The 15,348-nt window shown below is 36.2% G+C and overlaps 1 protein-coding gene across 6 annotated transcripts in view; it reads left to right on the forward strand.

Moving 5' to 3' along the window:
* DIAPH3 (diaphanous related formin 3) overlaps positions 1 to 15,348 on the forward strand; it is a 509,936-nt gene that overhangs the window by 161,340 nt on the left and 333,248 nt on the right. For all 6 annotated transcript variants that reach the window (XM_058683514.1, XM_058683521.1, XM_058683534.1 and 3 more), the window contains 5 exons: positions 4,576 to 4,686; positions 4,977 to 5,095; positions 5,891 to 6,007; positions 10,650 to 10,768; positions 13,655 to 13,719. In XM_058683514.1, coding sequence (XP_058539497.1) covers positions 4,576 to 4,686; positions 4,977 to 5,095; positions 5,891 to 6,007; positions 10,650 to 10,768; positions 13,655 to 13,719 — 531 coding nt within the window. The remainder of the gene's footprint in view (positions 1 to 4,575; positions 4,687 to 4,976; positions 5,096 to 5,890; positions 6,008 to 10,649; positions 10,769 to 13,654; positions 13,720 to 15,348) is intronic.

Raw genomic sequence — 15,348 nt, forward strand, 5'->3', positions numbered from 1 at the left:
CCTCCCATATTTCCTGAGCACCACAATCTTATTTTTCTTCTACCTTTTTGATGCATTTTATACTTAAAATTTTTTTTTTTTTTTTGAGTTTACTTATTTATTTTGAGAGAGATAGAGACAGCGTGAGTGGGGAGGGGCAGAGAGGGAGATAGAAAATCCCGACCAGGCTCCATTCTGCTAGTGCAGAGCCAGATGCAGGGCTTGAACTCATGAAACTAGGAGCTCATGACCTGAGCCAAAAAACTAAGAGTCACACGTTCATCCACCTGAGCCATCCAGGTGCCCGGATGCCTTTTTACTTTATTTGCCCAGCCTTGAAAGCAAAACCTGCCATTGAAATGCCCCATCAGTTCCTGTATGTCACCTTTCCTTTCTGCTACTCCTAGATGGTTCTATGCAAGACCTTGATTTTTATGTACAGTTGCTCTGGTCATCTTTTTCTTGAACCTGGCTGTCCTATATCCAGTTTTCTTCTCCACTTTATTTAGCTCATCACTAAAATGTATTTCTAACCCAACTCCCTTGATCTGTCGTTGCAAGCCTCTTTCTCCCATCTTAATGAATGATTTATTTTCTACCTTAATAAATGATAATTCCATCCTTTGAATTGCCCAAGCTAAAAACCTTGGAGTCAGTCTTGACTCTCATTTCTGATAGTGATTTTTATCTTTTCTCATAGCTATATCCCTACTACTGAGAAGTGCTGAGGGGGCACCAATAAATAGGCTTTGAGGAAATGAAATGGTTGAGCTAGTAAACAGAAAGTGAATTCTGCATTCTGATGCCCAAAGATAGAGGCTTTAGTTAAATTAGGATGTTTCCAGGAAGGCAGAAGCTCTGTTTACTTACCCTCATCTACTTCATAGGGAGGTAGATTTTGTCACGCTATTAAACAATTAGAATGCTAAATACAAATTAATGAAAATCGTATATGCTACACTTTTGGAACATGAAACAGGATGGTGATTATTTTATGATGAATATCATAATGCCATTATTTCCTTGAGCTTCTGTTAATATCCCCTGCTGACACAGGCTAGGTACCCAATAACTAAACATTTTTTTTTTAATGAATTAATGATTCCTAATGTACATTTTAATCTCAGAATTTTAAAAGCAGGGTTTATTCTCTGAATCCCGTTTCTCATAGAGTAATACACTCTGGCTCCATCCACACTGTTGCAAATAGCAAGATTTCATTCTTTTTGTTGGCTGAGTAATATTCCATTGTATGTGTATATACACACACCATATCTTCTTTATCCATTCATCAGTTGATGGACATTTGGACTCCATATTTTGCTGTTGTTGATGATGCTTCTATAAATATCAGATTGTGTGTGCCCCTTGAAATCTGTATTTTTGTGTCCTATTATGCTAAGTGAAATAAGTAAGAGAAAGACAAATACCATAGAATTTCATTCATATGTGAACTTTAAGAAACAAAAGAGAAACATAGGGGAAGGGGAAAAAAATCATAAGAGACTCTTAACTATTGAGAAAAAACAGGGTTGATGGAGGGAGGTGGGTGGGGAATGGACAGCATGGGTGATGGGTACTAAGGAGGGCACTTGTTCAAATGAGCACTGGGTGTTAAATGTAAGTGATGAAGCACTAAATTTTATGCCTGAAACCAATTTTACCATATATGTTAACTAAATAGAATTTAACTAACACTTGAAATAGCCCCACCTCTTTCTTTCCTTGTACTTTATAGCTTTGTTAATGGTACCTCCTCTTGTCTAGTTGAAGAACAAAGGAGAGGGGCTCTCACGAATTCTTTTCTTCTACCCCATGTCCACCAAGCCATCAAATTCTGTCAGTTTTCATAGATTTCAAATGTTCAAGCTCTCATCATTGCTCACTAAAGTTGCTTCTACAATAGTTTCTTAACTAATATTATTACCTCTACTGTTGCCTCTCCTTTTTTTTTTTAATTTTTTTTTTTTTTTTTTTTTTTTTTTTAACGTTTATTTATTTTTGAGACAGAGAGAGACAGAGCATGAACGGGGGAGGGTCTGAGAGAGAGGGAGACACAGAATCGGAAACAGGCTCCAGGCTCCGAGCCATCAGCCCAGAGCCTGACGCGGGGCTCGAACTCACGGACCGCGAGATCGTGACCTGGCTGAAGTCGGACGCTTAACCGACTGCGCCACCCAGGCGCCCTGTTGCCTCTCCTTTACATTCCTTGTAGTTTCTCCTATTTCCAGTTGAACCTGAACTTTCTGACTTGGCATACAAAGCTGTGCCTCATCTGGCCTGTGTCCTTGTCCAGCCTCATCTCTAGTGACTCCTGGAGCCGCTCTCTCCTGAATCCTTTGTGATGCAACGGAAGGGCCCAGGGCCCAGGTTTTCTAACCAGTTAATTCCTTAGATGCTGAGAACATCTCATCTCAGTCCTTCACTTCATCAGGCTGCCTTCCTATTTATCTTTAAGAGTCAATGCCGTTACCCAGCTGTCCTTGTTTTTATTTGGTTTCTCCACATTCCCAGTATATATGGAACATATCTCTTCTACATAGTATATTTTTATCATTGATCTATTGTCTTCATGAGGACAGGCAGCATGATCCTGTTCACCTTCAGAGTTCGTGAGCCTTTTCCACTGTCTGTAGGAATTGATTTCTATGACATAGATGCTATATTGGCCCCTGCTTCTGCCGGTATGCTATATTAGTTTGAAATTGTGTGATAAAACAAGTCTTTATGTCTGAGTATACATTTTTAAAAACCTAGAAAGAACTCTTTGATCCTTACCTTGATTATAGAATTTTTTTTGTCTATAAGGAAACATTACATTTTGCTGTGTATTTGCATATTTTCCTAGGCCTGTGTTTACATGACATTAATTTAAGAGTGGTTATAGGTCATGATAATGGCAAATTACCATTAGAATTGGGAAGGGATTTTAGATAATGAACTTAAATTCATTATTTCAGCTTAAGTCAATTTTCTGTTTTTCCTTTTATAGAAAATTGCCCTTTAGGATACTTCCTGGAAAGAATGTGGATTATCCTTTTCCCTTCTTTCTCTTCAATTTCATGCTGCTATTGTTCTACACATATTTACTTTACATTTAGATCCTATTTCCTGCTAATTTTTATGCTGCTATTTTTGCTGCATTGAGCCCTTTATAATTTACATCTTTTCCAGAAACCTCGTGATTAATACTAATTTATTTGCTCAAATGTAGAGAAATATTATCTTTGTAAGATCTTTGAGATCTTTTAAAAGTCTATACTATTGCTGAAAAGGTATTTTTGTCGGTACTGGGTAATGACTGACAAGGAGGTGGAAAGAAAGTATTTTAAACCTTGTGACATGAACCAGTTACAGCTGAGTGAATGTGTACTGGAAAGGTAGCCTCTGTTTTTAAGTTGATTCTTTTTTTTATTCTAAGTATTTCCCTTTTCTCTATTTATCTTCTGGCACATTTCCTTCCTCCAGTTTAAATAGTCTTAAGTTTTGACAGTAGAGGCATGCTGGTCAGATTTTAGTATTTAGACATCAAATACAATAATTACGATATATTTCAACCAGCAGGACCTGAGACCCCTGGAGGTGTCTTAATCCAAAAGAGACATTTTAAATTCATATAAACCTTGCCTTAAGGGATGGAGAAAGGACAATTTAGGGAACAGCATGAGGTTAAACATATTGATCAGTAGGCCAGTCATTCTTGTTAAGACTCTGGTAGAGTGTAGACAGAAAAATAGCATCATCATCAACAACAAAGAGTACTTCACTTCTCTAGAGACCATCTCTTTTGCTTCCAGTCTCTCTTGCTTCCATTATATGGATTTCAGATAATGAAAGATAGGTTTTAGCCAGGGATACAAAAAAAATGCATATCCAGTTTGAAATTTGGGGTGTTAAATAACTGGAAAGTATAGTGATTTTTACATTTTTAGCACTTGAGGAATATACTAAAGGATTTAATTAGCTATGTTATTTCTTTATGCCTTTGGAATAAACATGACCTATATAATTTTTTAATTCTTGCGAAAGTGTAAGGACCATTGCCTGGTTAATTCTAGTAATTAATTGTGCAGTGATAAAAAGGTAGTTTTTAGTTATAACAACGCCATTGACCAGATTCACGACACTTGCTGACCTTGAAGTGTTTGAAACTTTGGGTTTCTCTCCATGAATGGCAAGTTACTTTACTATGTCAGGTAAGTATTACCTATCCAACAGAGATCTATAATTTTTCTACTAGGACATTCAGTTTATGTTGTATGCACATATAGCATGGAGTGATTTTCTTGGATAAGAGCTGAACTTTTGGCTAGAGTGAAATTTTTATGGAACAGCTCCAGTGCCTAATGTTTCTCTCTCCTCTCCCACAAAAAACCCCCCAAACAAATAAAAAAGAAGAAAACTCCACCGAAACTATATTTCTTGTTTAATTTTAATTGACTAAAATAATTTACATACAAATTATTGTTCTAATAGATTCTCCTGGGAAGAAAGGTATTTAATGATTCTTGGAACAAAACCTTCATGTTTCGGTTGTATTCCTCTTTCTTTAATGTTGGAATCCAAGCTTAAGTCTCACCGTGCAATCTATTGTAGGTAGCATGTATGCAACTCATCAATGCCCTTGTTACATCTCCTGATGATTTGGACTTCAGGCTTCACATCAGAAATGAATTTATGCGTTGTGGATTGAAAGAGATATTGCCAGTAAGTGCCCTGCAGTCTCCTTATTAATATTTAAATTAGAGGAGTACTTGAATAGGGGGAAATTTAGATAAATTACCTTCAAGAATAATTTATCTGCGGGGGAAAAAGGCTTGAGTATAAAAATCTTTTTATTTTTGAAATATAGATAACATTGGAGTATTAACACTTTAAGTGTTTGAATGCTGTAAATCAAGTCACATGGTTGGTTTATTGTTTATATGTTTTTCATTAACCTTTTTGCATTATTAAAAATAAAACCGTTAATTGTCATTTCTCTTTCATATCTCTAGAATTTAAAATGTCTGAAGAATGATGGCTTGGATATCCAACTGAAAGTCTTTGATGAGCATAAAGAAGAAGATTTGCTTGAGCTCTCCCATCGCCTTGAAGAGATTAGAGCTGAGCTTGAATATCCTTTTGTTCTGAAGTTACTGACATATGTAAAATTGTTGCTAAACCCCAAACAAACTTCACACCCCAAGATACTAAACTTCTGAAGCCATTTCTGTATAAACAGTATAAAGCCAAACCTTTATGAATCAGATTGATTTTCATATAAACTTTTCTTAATAGTTTCATGTGTGTTTTTCTGAGTCCATGCATATGGAAATGGACGTTCCAACCCACAAATTCCATGAGGCCTCTTGTGTATGTGTACAGTGTGTTGTTTTTTCTTCTCATGTGTGGCACCTCCCCCTCCTCTAGTGCTCTCTAGCATTAGCCTATTTGCTCCTGTCCTACACCTTGGGTGCACACCACTATGGGCCTTTGTTAACTCTGTGGGTCTGCAGATCTCTGTGCTTTTCCAGAAATCCACTAGGTTCCTGTCCTCCACTGGGGCTTCCCCATGGTGGATAATGCCTGGCACCATCTCTCTTGGTTAGGGCACTCTGTACACCTAATGTGGTATTTCCAACCAGCTGCCTGTTACCCTTGCCACCCGAAACATCTTGGCTTGAGAGAGGCAAATGGTTGGAGTTGATTTTGGAGGAGAAGACAGTGCCAGGTGAAGTTACCATTTGCACACAGTTTTCCTCTACTTCAATCCTAACTACCTGTGTGGTACCATATGTTGAGTATACATGATGGTATGGGGTAAGACACACAATAATCTTTTGAAGCCTTACAGAACAGATTCTGTGCTGTGTTATTGGTTGTTTGGTGTAGAGAATAAATAAATTCACATATTCCTTAATCAGTGTACTGAAGCATATGATATTTACAACATGGTGTGGAACACAGTTAAGGAAACTAGAGCGGAAGGATATTTTATTTCCATTCTTCAGCATCTTTTGCTGATTCGAAATGATTATTTTATAAGGTAAGAGGAAGCTATGTTCTAATGTTAAATTTCACTAATAAAATTCTATTAATTGTGAAATTCACTTGATGTTTGATTTGGGCAAGCTCATAATTTTCAGATTTTTATTTCTGTCTTAATACTGACTCATGGAATGTGGCATTTCTTCTGGGCATATATTTAGACAGGTGACAGTAAAATGATATTACTGTTATTTTGTAAGCTGCACAGATTCTTGTTACCAAGTTTTCATCTGAATAAAAAATGCGAACTAGCAACAAATTACTAATTTATCTTGTGATGGATAATGTTTTCTCATTAGTCTTTAGGTAGTAGGAATGGGGTTGATAAGTTTCTTTTTATAAGTTACATGAAAGGCAGTAAACCTTGTTTTTATTAGTATTTAAGTAGCTAGAAAGTGCCTGGGTAATACAGTTGCACTTAATGTTGCTAATGTATCGGAAAAGCTAGACAAATAACATTCAAGTTCGATTATATCTCAGCCATCTTGAGTTTAACAAATTGTTTATTCCATCTGTACCTTATCTATCTGTAGCTGGGCAAGCATATTAACACCTACGTTCCTAGGTGGTTCTGAAGGTGACACATAGTAGCATGGATAAATCTCCTAGCCAAATATCTGGGCACCTGGTGTATGCTCAGTAAATGCTCTCTATATCTGCTTTCTACTTTGTTACTGTTTTATGAGGAAAGTGGAGATCCTTGAATATAAAACCACTTTTGGTGCCTTTAATTTAGCTTTGCTGAGATTCCATTCTCAAATACTTTGGGTAACGTGTCGTTTCTTACACTGCTTTCATGTGGAAGAATTTGCTAGAGATGTCTCATTTGGGCTGTGTCCCCTGGGAGATGTCAGAGGGTGTAATTCAGGCTTTTGATATATCTGACAAGTGAATAGAATAAGAGTCAAAGAAAAAAAAAGTTTACGTTCTTTGGGATGAGCACAGATCGCCCATCTTATCTCCTCCTTTTGCAGCACAAACATGCTAATATAAAATAAACACTAATACATTGACAAAAATATTAATACAAATATGAATACATTAATTAAAATCAAAATAGTACATTGATTAATATTTTTAAATATCAGAGGTGCTTGCTAGTTATAAAACTGTCTTTTTCCCCACATGTGTTTAAATTTGAAGCTTCCATTTACTCTAAAGTAAACCTGTCCTTTTTTTAAGAGAGACAGAGTGAGAGTGGGGGAGAGTCAGACAGAGGGGGAGACAGAATCTGAAGCAAGCTTCAGGCTCTGAGCTGTCAGCACAGAGCCCGGTGTGGGGCTCAAACTCATGGACAGCAATATTATGACCTGAGCCGAAGTCAGATGCTTAGCCACCCAGGCGCTCCAAACTTGTCCTTTTCTTGATCCCTATATGGTTGGTCCTGTCAACCTCTGATTGCTTGATGCTGCTGGAGTTTTCAAGAATTCAAGAATATTGTTTGCTTTCAAAGTTTTGAATGTGTCTTAATGCTGCCAGAGGGGGTTCTATATTACTTATGATCCCTTCATTTTTACCCTAATCCCTTAATCTGTGCTGCAGAAGGCCACGCGGTTGTGTCTACCTTTAAAATAGATTGAAAAGCACAACTCTCCTGGGGCATGCTCAGGTAATCCTGTCACTTCAGTGGAATTAAGAGTCTCAGAGAAATAGTAAACTGTAGCCACACCAAAGTGACGTTAGTTATTTTGGGCATTTTTCAAGTATCACCTTTTTAACTTGATACTTATGTATGTTGCATTCTTCGTGGACTCTTTAAGCCCCAGGACCTTGGTCTCTGTTTCACGTATGGTTGCTGTGAAGGCATCATTCTTCCTATGATTTCTGTAATCAAGACCATTCCATCTGTTTTTTTTTTTTCCCCCATGTTCCCAAATTCTCATAGGTGGTTATTGTTGTTATTTATTCTTACAGAGAATATATTTTTATTATAAGATTGTGGCAGATTATGATCATTTAGTTTTTCATTCATTTAAAATTATTTAGCTTTTTATTTAAATACAGTAAAACTGTTTTTGGTGTGCAGTTCTGTGAGTCTTGCTCTTTTGGTTTTAGCTTCATGGTTTTTTGTTGGTTGGCTTATTTTCACTGTCTCCGATGGACATGGACTTAACCTTTTAAAAATCTTTGATTATCTGAACACCTTTTGTTGAATGAACATTCTTAATTCCTATTGATATAAATAAATGTTTTCAGATTTTTATAAATTGCTTTGCTTTAGAATGCAAGATAGTCCCATTTAAAAGAATTAGCCGATAGGAAAATAAGAAAATTTTCTCACGTTCACATTTGGGACGAAAGGAAATTTTACTGAAATGGAACTCAGTTGGAGAATGTACATGCAAGGTAACCCCTGCCCCCAAGAAAAATGAAATGTGGAAAGAATATTGGAGTGTGGAGTGGGAGATCAAATTCATTTCTCTAACAAATACTTAATGGCTTACCATGTGCAAAATATTTGCCTAGTTGAATGTGCATGGGAGATAATTTCTGATATTTGGTAAAAATACTAAAGACAAAGTGAAGATGATTTTAAAATTCCTCCAACAAAAATGACATATCAGTGAAGTAATGACAACTTATGTTCATCCCTTAATTAGGTTATTTACATATTCCTCTGACATATTCACTAACTCACCAATATTGCTCATGGTGATTATTTTCTGGATGCACATTTCTAGAATCCAGAAGTACATTATTATTTTGCTAGTGTTGCCTTGAAAGAGATTTTGCAAGAAATTTCAGCTACTTTGTAAATGAGCTTATCATCGGGAGCTGTGGAGGTGAGAAAACATTTACTGAAATAATGATTTATTTAAAAAGTCCACAAAATAACCTATGTTATTAATTAATAACCTATGTTATTAAGTCCACAAATTAACCTATGTTGTTAATTTAAAACATGTTTATATTAAAACAACACTAGGGTAACGTTGAATAAGAGTAAAAAAGAAATAGAATGCTCCATCTTGATTTTCCAACGTGATTGATACTTTGTACCTGTGTGTGCAATTTATGTACCTTAATTGTACGTGTGTTTGTTATGGCGAGATAGTAGGGAATGGGAGACTATTTTTGGAAGCAGTGTAGAACATTGAGGAAAGCGTGGTAGTACCTTCTTGCTTTGACATGTACCCAAGAACACTGTCTTAAACATTTTTAGTTGATGACAGTTGATGACCATCTATTGTCTTTGCTAATGTTCAGTTATTTTGGATTTTATTCTGCATAATGGGCCATTTATTAGGTGTGAGGTAAGTAGATTCAGGGCAGTAGAGAAAAAGCTCTAGTGAATAGAAGTGCCATCACTTACATGGTGAGAAAGATTTGGAGAGGAAATGTGTGCAAAAAGTCATTGAGGGAACAAAGAAGTTGTAGGGGTGGCTGGGGATGAAGGACTGACCTCATTGAGATAGCACCCACCCTTTCTGTCATTTTAGTTTGGTTTTGTTAATAAAATCTAGATATTTTAAATTTATTGGCTTAAGTTTTGTTTTTTAATTTTTTTTTTTTAATGTTTTATTTATTTTTGAGAGAGAGAGAGAGAGGCAGCGTGATCAGGGGAGGAGCAAAGAGAGGGAGACATCAAATCCGAAGCAGGCTCCAGGCCCTGAGCTGTCAGCACAGAGCCCGAACTGGGGCTCGAACTCACAAACCGTGGGATCATGATGTGAGCCCAAGTCAGATGTTTAACTGACTGAGCCACCCAGGCTCCCCTTGTTGGCTTAAGTTTTAAGGGAGGTTCTTTTGCTTATGACGAACATAGGTGGACTAAAACCTGTAGTGACAACGTGATCCCTATTTGGGCATTTATTTAAACTCTAATTTTTGAAAAAAAATGTGTTTTGAGTTATGTTTTGAGTACGAAATATTCATTTGTTACTGTATATATTTTACAGTATCTGTTTTTAATTGGACTCTGCAAACATTCTTAAAGTAGTAAACTGTATAGTTTTAAGACCCAGATAACTTTTTTGAAAAAAATGGATATATTTTGGCTTGTATTAATAAAATGAATTAATGGTAGATATTTCAGTATGGTACAGTGGTAGGTTGATCTCTGTTGAGGACTGCTTTTAAGCACCTATCACTTCATCTCAGTGCTTTTTTTTTTTTTTTAATTGCTTACTAATTAAGTCAAGGTTCTGACTTTTGTAAGCAAATCGTCATTAAAACACTGTATGTGCTAAAAGAGTGTAAAAACAATGTCGTAATGTCATTAGAAGAAGGAAAGCGATGACTATTGTATTTACCCTCACTCCCATGTTAAATCTGTCATGTCAGTTGTTGACACTATACGAAGATAAATTATTGAACTTGAAATCAAGCTTACCAAAATACTTTGTTTTGATGTAAAGTTATTCTTATAAATGGAGTGTGCATTGGGGCGCCTGGGTGGCTCAGTCGGTTAAGCGGCTGACTTCGGCTCAGGTCATGATCTCGCGGTCCGTGAGTTCGAGCCCTGCGTCGGGCTCTGTGCTGACAGCTCAGAGCCTGGAGCCTGTTTCCGATTCTGTGTCTCCCTCTGTCTGACCTTCCCCCGTTCATGCTCTGTCTCTCTCTGTCTCAAAAATAAATAAATGTTAAAAAAAAATTAAAAAAAAAATGGAGTGTGCATTTATTCTTTTTCTTGGTTTTAGGCAACAATACTTCAAATTAATTGATGAATGTGTATCTCAGATTGTTTTGCATAGAGATGGGATGGATCCAGACTTCTCATATCGAAAGAGACTAGATTTAGATTTAAGCCAGTTTGTCGGTGAGTATTTCTCTAATATTTAAATGGAAACCTTTTATCGTCCCTTGCCCCACAGGTTAACTGCAGTGTCAGTTCTCCTAGTGTGATCTGTAGAGTCCTTAGGGCCCTTGATACCCTTTCAGGGGATCCTAAGAGTCAAAACTGCTCTCATAGCAGCACTAAGACATGATTTGCCTTTTCTGTTGTGTTGATATTTGTGCTGGTGATGCAAGGATGGTGAGTACAACTGCTGGCACTTAGTTAGGAATCACGGCGGTGACCCCAAACCATGTTAGTAGTCCTTGAGTTCCTCACAGTAAACAAAACAATAAAAACTGCCATTTTTTTTTCACCTGAGTGTCCTTGATAGAGAACTGAAAGACATTAATTTTATTAAAAATCTCCCCTGGAGTACATATCATTTCAACATTCCCTGTGACAAAGCGAATTGTACACGTCAAGCACACGTCTGCATACTGAAGTACAGTGAGCAAATAGCTGCGTATTTGCTTGTATTGCGAGCTGACTTGGTTGATTTTTTTTTTACAAGGAATGATTGTCATAAAAACTGTGGCCACTCATGCTTGACTGTCTGGCACACACTTTCTTAAAAAGGAGATAAAGTAATTCTATAATGTCAAGGAAAATGACTGATAGAATTTGTTACCAATGATAAAATTCAAGCTCTCAGGGAAAAATTTGAGTTTTCGAAAACTTGGATCTGCTACTGTTAGCTTGACAGCTTTCCAGTACGCGAATTTTTTTCCTGGTGAGGTCAATGATGATAATAACCTATAGGATTATTTTGATATTGTATAATGAGATGTGTCAACATTTGGAGAATCTACGTGACTCCGCAGACCACTCTTTTCCAAATTCCCGTGCCTGATTACACATTCTGCATGGGTGAAGAATTCTTGGATTTTGAAGTAACAGAGTACAAAACATTCACTGATAGGTGATTCCACACAGCAAGTAATGTGCAAGGAGTTACCATATGTCAAATTTTGGTGTAACATGAAAAAAGAATAGTCATTTTTTGTGTGAGGTTGAGGTTGTTTTTCTTCATATATTAGAGTTCATAAAGAAGTATGGAGTGCATAGAATGAGAAAGGACTAGATTATATTAGTGGCACTGATAAAATGCTCATTTTTCTCCACTGGAGGGAAGTAATTAGAAGTTCCTGGTAGTGGGAGGGACAGATATGAGGAAAAATAAAGCAAACTAAAATGTGGAATGATTTTGAATAGGACCTGAAAAGGAAGTTTATTCTACCTGGCCATTAGGAATGTTTTTTCTTGAGTAGGTGAGAGGTTTGTTTAAGCATTGAACTCTTGAGAAGGAAATAGACTTTTTAACTACTGCTTGGCTATATAAGTGAAACATATTTACATAGTTACAATAAGTACATTGTATATGTTGATTTTAAATGTTTATAGAAAACTTAGACACACTGCAGAGGACTTACAGTAATAGGTGAATGAGGATCTGGGGCGAAACAGTAGGAGAGAGAGATGTTGGCAAGTAAATAAAGATAACTTTATATATTATAGTGGAAATCAGTAGATACTGTTTATGTAACAGTGATCGGAGGTTTCAGTATTTATTTAGTGCTACAGAGCCAGGCAATTTAGAAAGCAAAATTATTAAAATAAATGGGATTAGACAGGAAACACCATTTTCATCTTCTATAATAGGAAGCTATCTATAATGTATTAAATAGATGAATCAAGAAATAATGGTGTACACATCTTATTTAGAGTTAAGAATCTAACTGCCAGAATAATCTAATATAGAAAGAACCATAAGAGGTCTCATTTAGGAAGTGGGATTGGGTTTTTAATGTAGTGATTTGGTTGTTACTTTTCATTGTAAGCCCTTCTGTAATATGTTTTTTAAAACCATGTTTATTGCTTTTATTAAAGAAAGAGGGGAGGGGTGCCTGGGTGGCTCAGTCGGTTGGGTGTCCGACTTCGGCTCAGGTTATGATCTCACAGTTCGTGAGTTTGAGCCCCGCGTTGGGCTCTGTGCTGACAGATCAGAGCCTGGAGCCTGTTTTGGATTCTGTGTCTCCCTCTCTCTCTGCCCCTCCCTCGCTCACGCTCTGTCTCTGTCTCTTTCAAAAATAAATAAACATTAAAAAAATTTTTTTTTTAAAATAAAGGATCAACTACAGCATGGGGAATCTATATGAATTATTTCTCCTGCATAGTGTCTCATCATGTGGATCTATATCGTAGCTTATTTAATCAGTCTGTTACTGATGGACCTTTATTTCCAGATATTGGCTAACAACATTTTAATGAACATTCTTGCTTAAAGGCAGAGTCCTAACAATGCAATTGCTGGGTGAAAGAAAATACATATTTTAAATTTTAATATATATTTTCCGAGTTACTCACCAGCAAAGTTCATGAATTATACTTCTATGGCATAGACAAGTCATTTTTTCTGTGCCACCTCTGACACTCAGTATTATGGATCATTTAATCATTGCTGTGTTTCATTAAATAAAATTTATATTTTTGTATTAGGGAAATGAACTACCTGTGCATACATGTTAGCAATTATTAATTTTGTTTTTGCTAATTTTCTGTTCATTATTGTTGTGTTGGTTATCATCTTCTCTTCTTCCTTCAAAATACTTACGTGTTGATGAAAGACACTTTTTGAGTCTTGTATGTTACATTTGTCCAATAATTTGAAATTGTAATTGGGTTTGCATTTATACTTTGTGGCCTTGGTATCATGCTTGGAAAATCCTTCTCCATTCAGTATTAGCTTTCTTTGTTTTGCTTATTTCATTACTGACACTATTTCTAATTCTTTTCTTTTTCTAACCTTTTCAAGTCATAGTGATTTTAACAAGTACTGGAATTAAGGAAAAAATGTCATTGCCATTTTAGATGCTTGCGTAGATCAAGCGAAGCTAGAAGAGTTTGAAGAGAAAGCATCAGAACTTTACAAGAAAGTAAGTAATTCTGATTGAGTTTGCAAGACTATGTGAAGAACCATCTCGCATCATCAGGCATGCTTCTCCTTCAGGGATTTTGCTTGTAGTTTCCACTCTCTTCTTTACCTCCTTGAGCTTTTTGCATAAATGCCATCCTTAAGGAGGATTTCCTAGACCATTATATTTAAACATTTTAACTCTCCACTCCCAGCCCTGACCCTGTCTGTGATTTGTTTTCCTCTGTTTTATTTGTTATCTGACATGCGACATGGTGTATGTATTTACCTATGTGTCTATGGATGTGTTGTCTATTTCTCCCTCTAGAGTAACCTTTATGAAGGATATTTCTTTGTTGTTGTTTGAAGGATTTTGTTTATTCAGTGTCCCTGTGCCTAGAACAATTCCTGCCCTCAGAACATTAAAAAAAAAAAAAAAAAAAAAAAAAAAAAAAAAGGGTCAACGAATAAGTGATTGAAGAAAATTTGTAGAGTCAAAATTTTTAAGATTGGAGTATTTCTCAAGAAATCCTATATCGAAAAGTTTTATTAACTTTTCTGTTTTGGTTCATGTGGCTTCATTAGGTCTAGGTGAACATAGAAAAGTGTCATTTTTATAGGTCAGAAGTATCTGATATTGCCAGTTGGGTTGCTTCGGCCCAGTAGTATTGCTGACCATCCAGCCGTTCCCCACTGTTCTCGAAAGTGGTGTTCTTTGCTTTCATCTCTGCTTGGCATGTATCTATTCGACTCTTTTTCTGTTTAGAAAAAAAAAAAAATGTTGCTTTTGTGGGATTCTTCACATGTTAAGCAGTCACTTTGATTTAAATTCGTGTGGCTGGTTTCTCACACTGGAGGAATAAATGATAATTACTACCCCCAGCCCCTGATGGACATACACTAAATAGACTTTTACTGTGTGTCAGTTACCATGCCTAAGAGGCTATGTTTTTGAACTCTCTGGATCTTGGTGAATATTGAACGAATCTTACACTTCTGTAACAGTTTAAGATAATACAACTTGCAAATGGTAGACAGTCTTTTATAAGTTAGTGGTAATTTATGACAAACTTTGTAAATGCCCCATGTAAGAAGTCCTGCGTGTCCCCCCACACATAGAGGTTATTAACCCCTGGGCCTCTGGCTGCAGGCTAGAATTCCAGCTTAAGCATATGATACTGTCTTTGCCCTGCAGGAACTTGAGAAACAAATGAACACATCATTGAAGTGTCATATGTGCTACAGCTGATAGGTGATCATGGTGTAGGCTGATCCCTTATCCCCTGACTTGGTATTCTAAGCCTTCTACTTGGTATTCTATTTTAACTCTTCCTGAGAAAGTAGTAGTAAACTTTCAGGTACTTGCTTTGGATGTATCCCAGGTAGTATAAATTTGCTTCTATAATCATTTTTAGGTATATGATGTATATGAGTGTTGTTAAATGTGATACCTTTCTCAACATATTGTTTTAAAATTTAAAGTTTAAGTGTAAGTAGAAGAAAGACCTTGTTCAAGGTTACTTGTCTCCTTTTAGTCAGAAGTTATATGTCTTAGGTATATTTAAAAAATATTGTTTGCTCCATAAAAGATTCCTATTGCCATACCATTTTGTATATATCAGCAAGAACTTCTTTCTGATAGCTTTATAAG

This window comes from Neofelis nebulosa, chromosome 1 (genome assembly GCF_028018385.1).
Source record: "Neofelis nebulosa isolate mNeoNeb1 chromosome 1, mNeoNeb1.pri, whole genome shotgun sequence".
Lineage (NCBI taxonomy): Eukaryota > Metazoa > Chordata > Mammalia > Carnivora > Felidae > Neofelis > Neofelis nebulosa.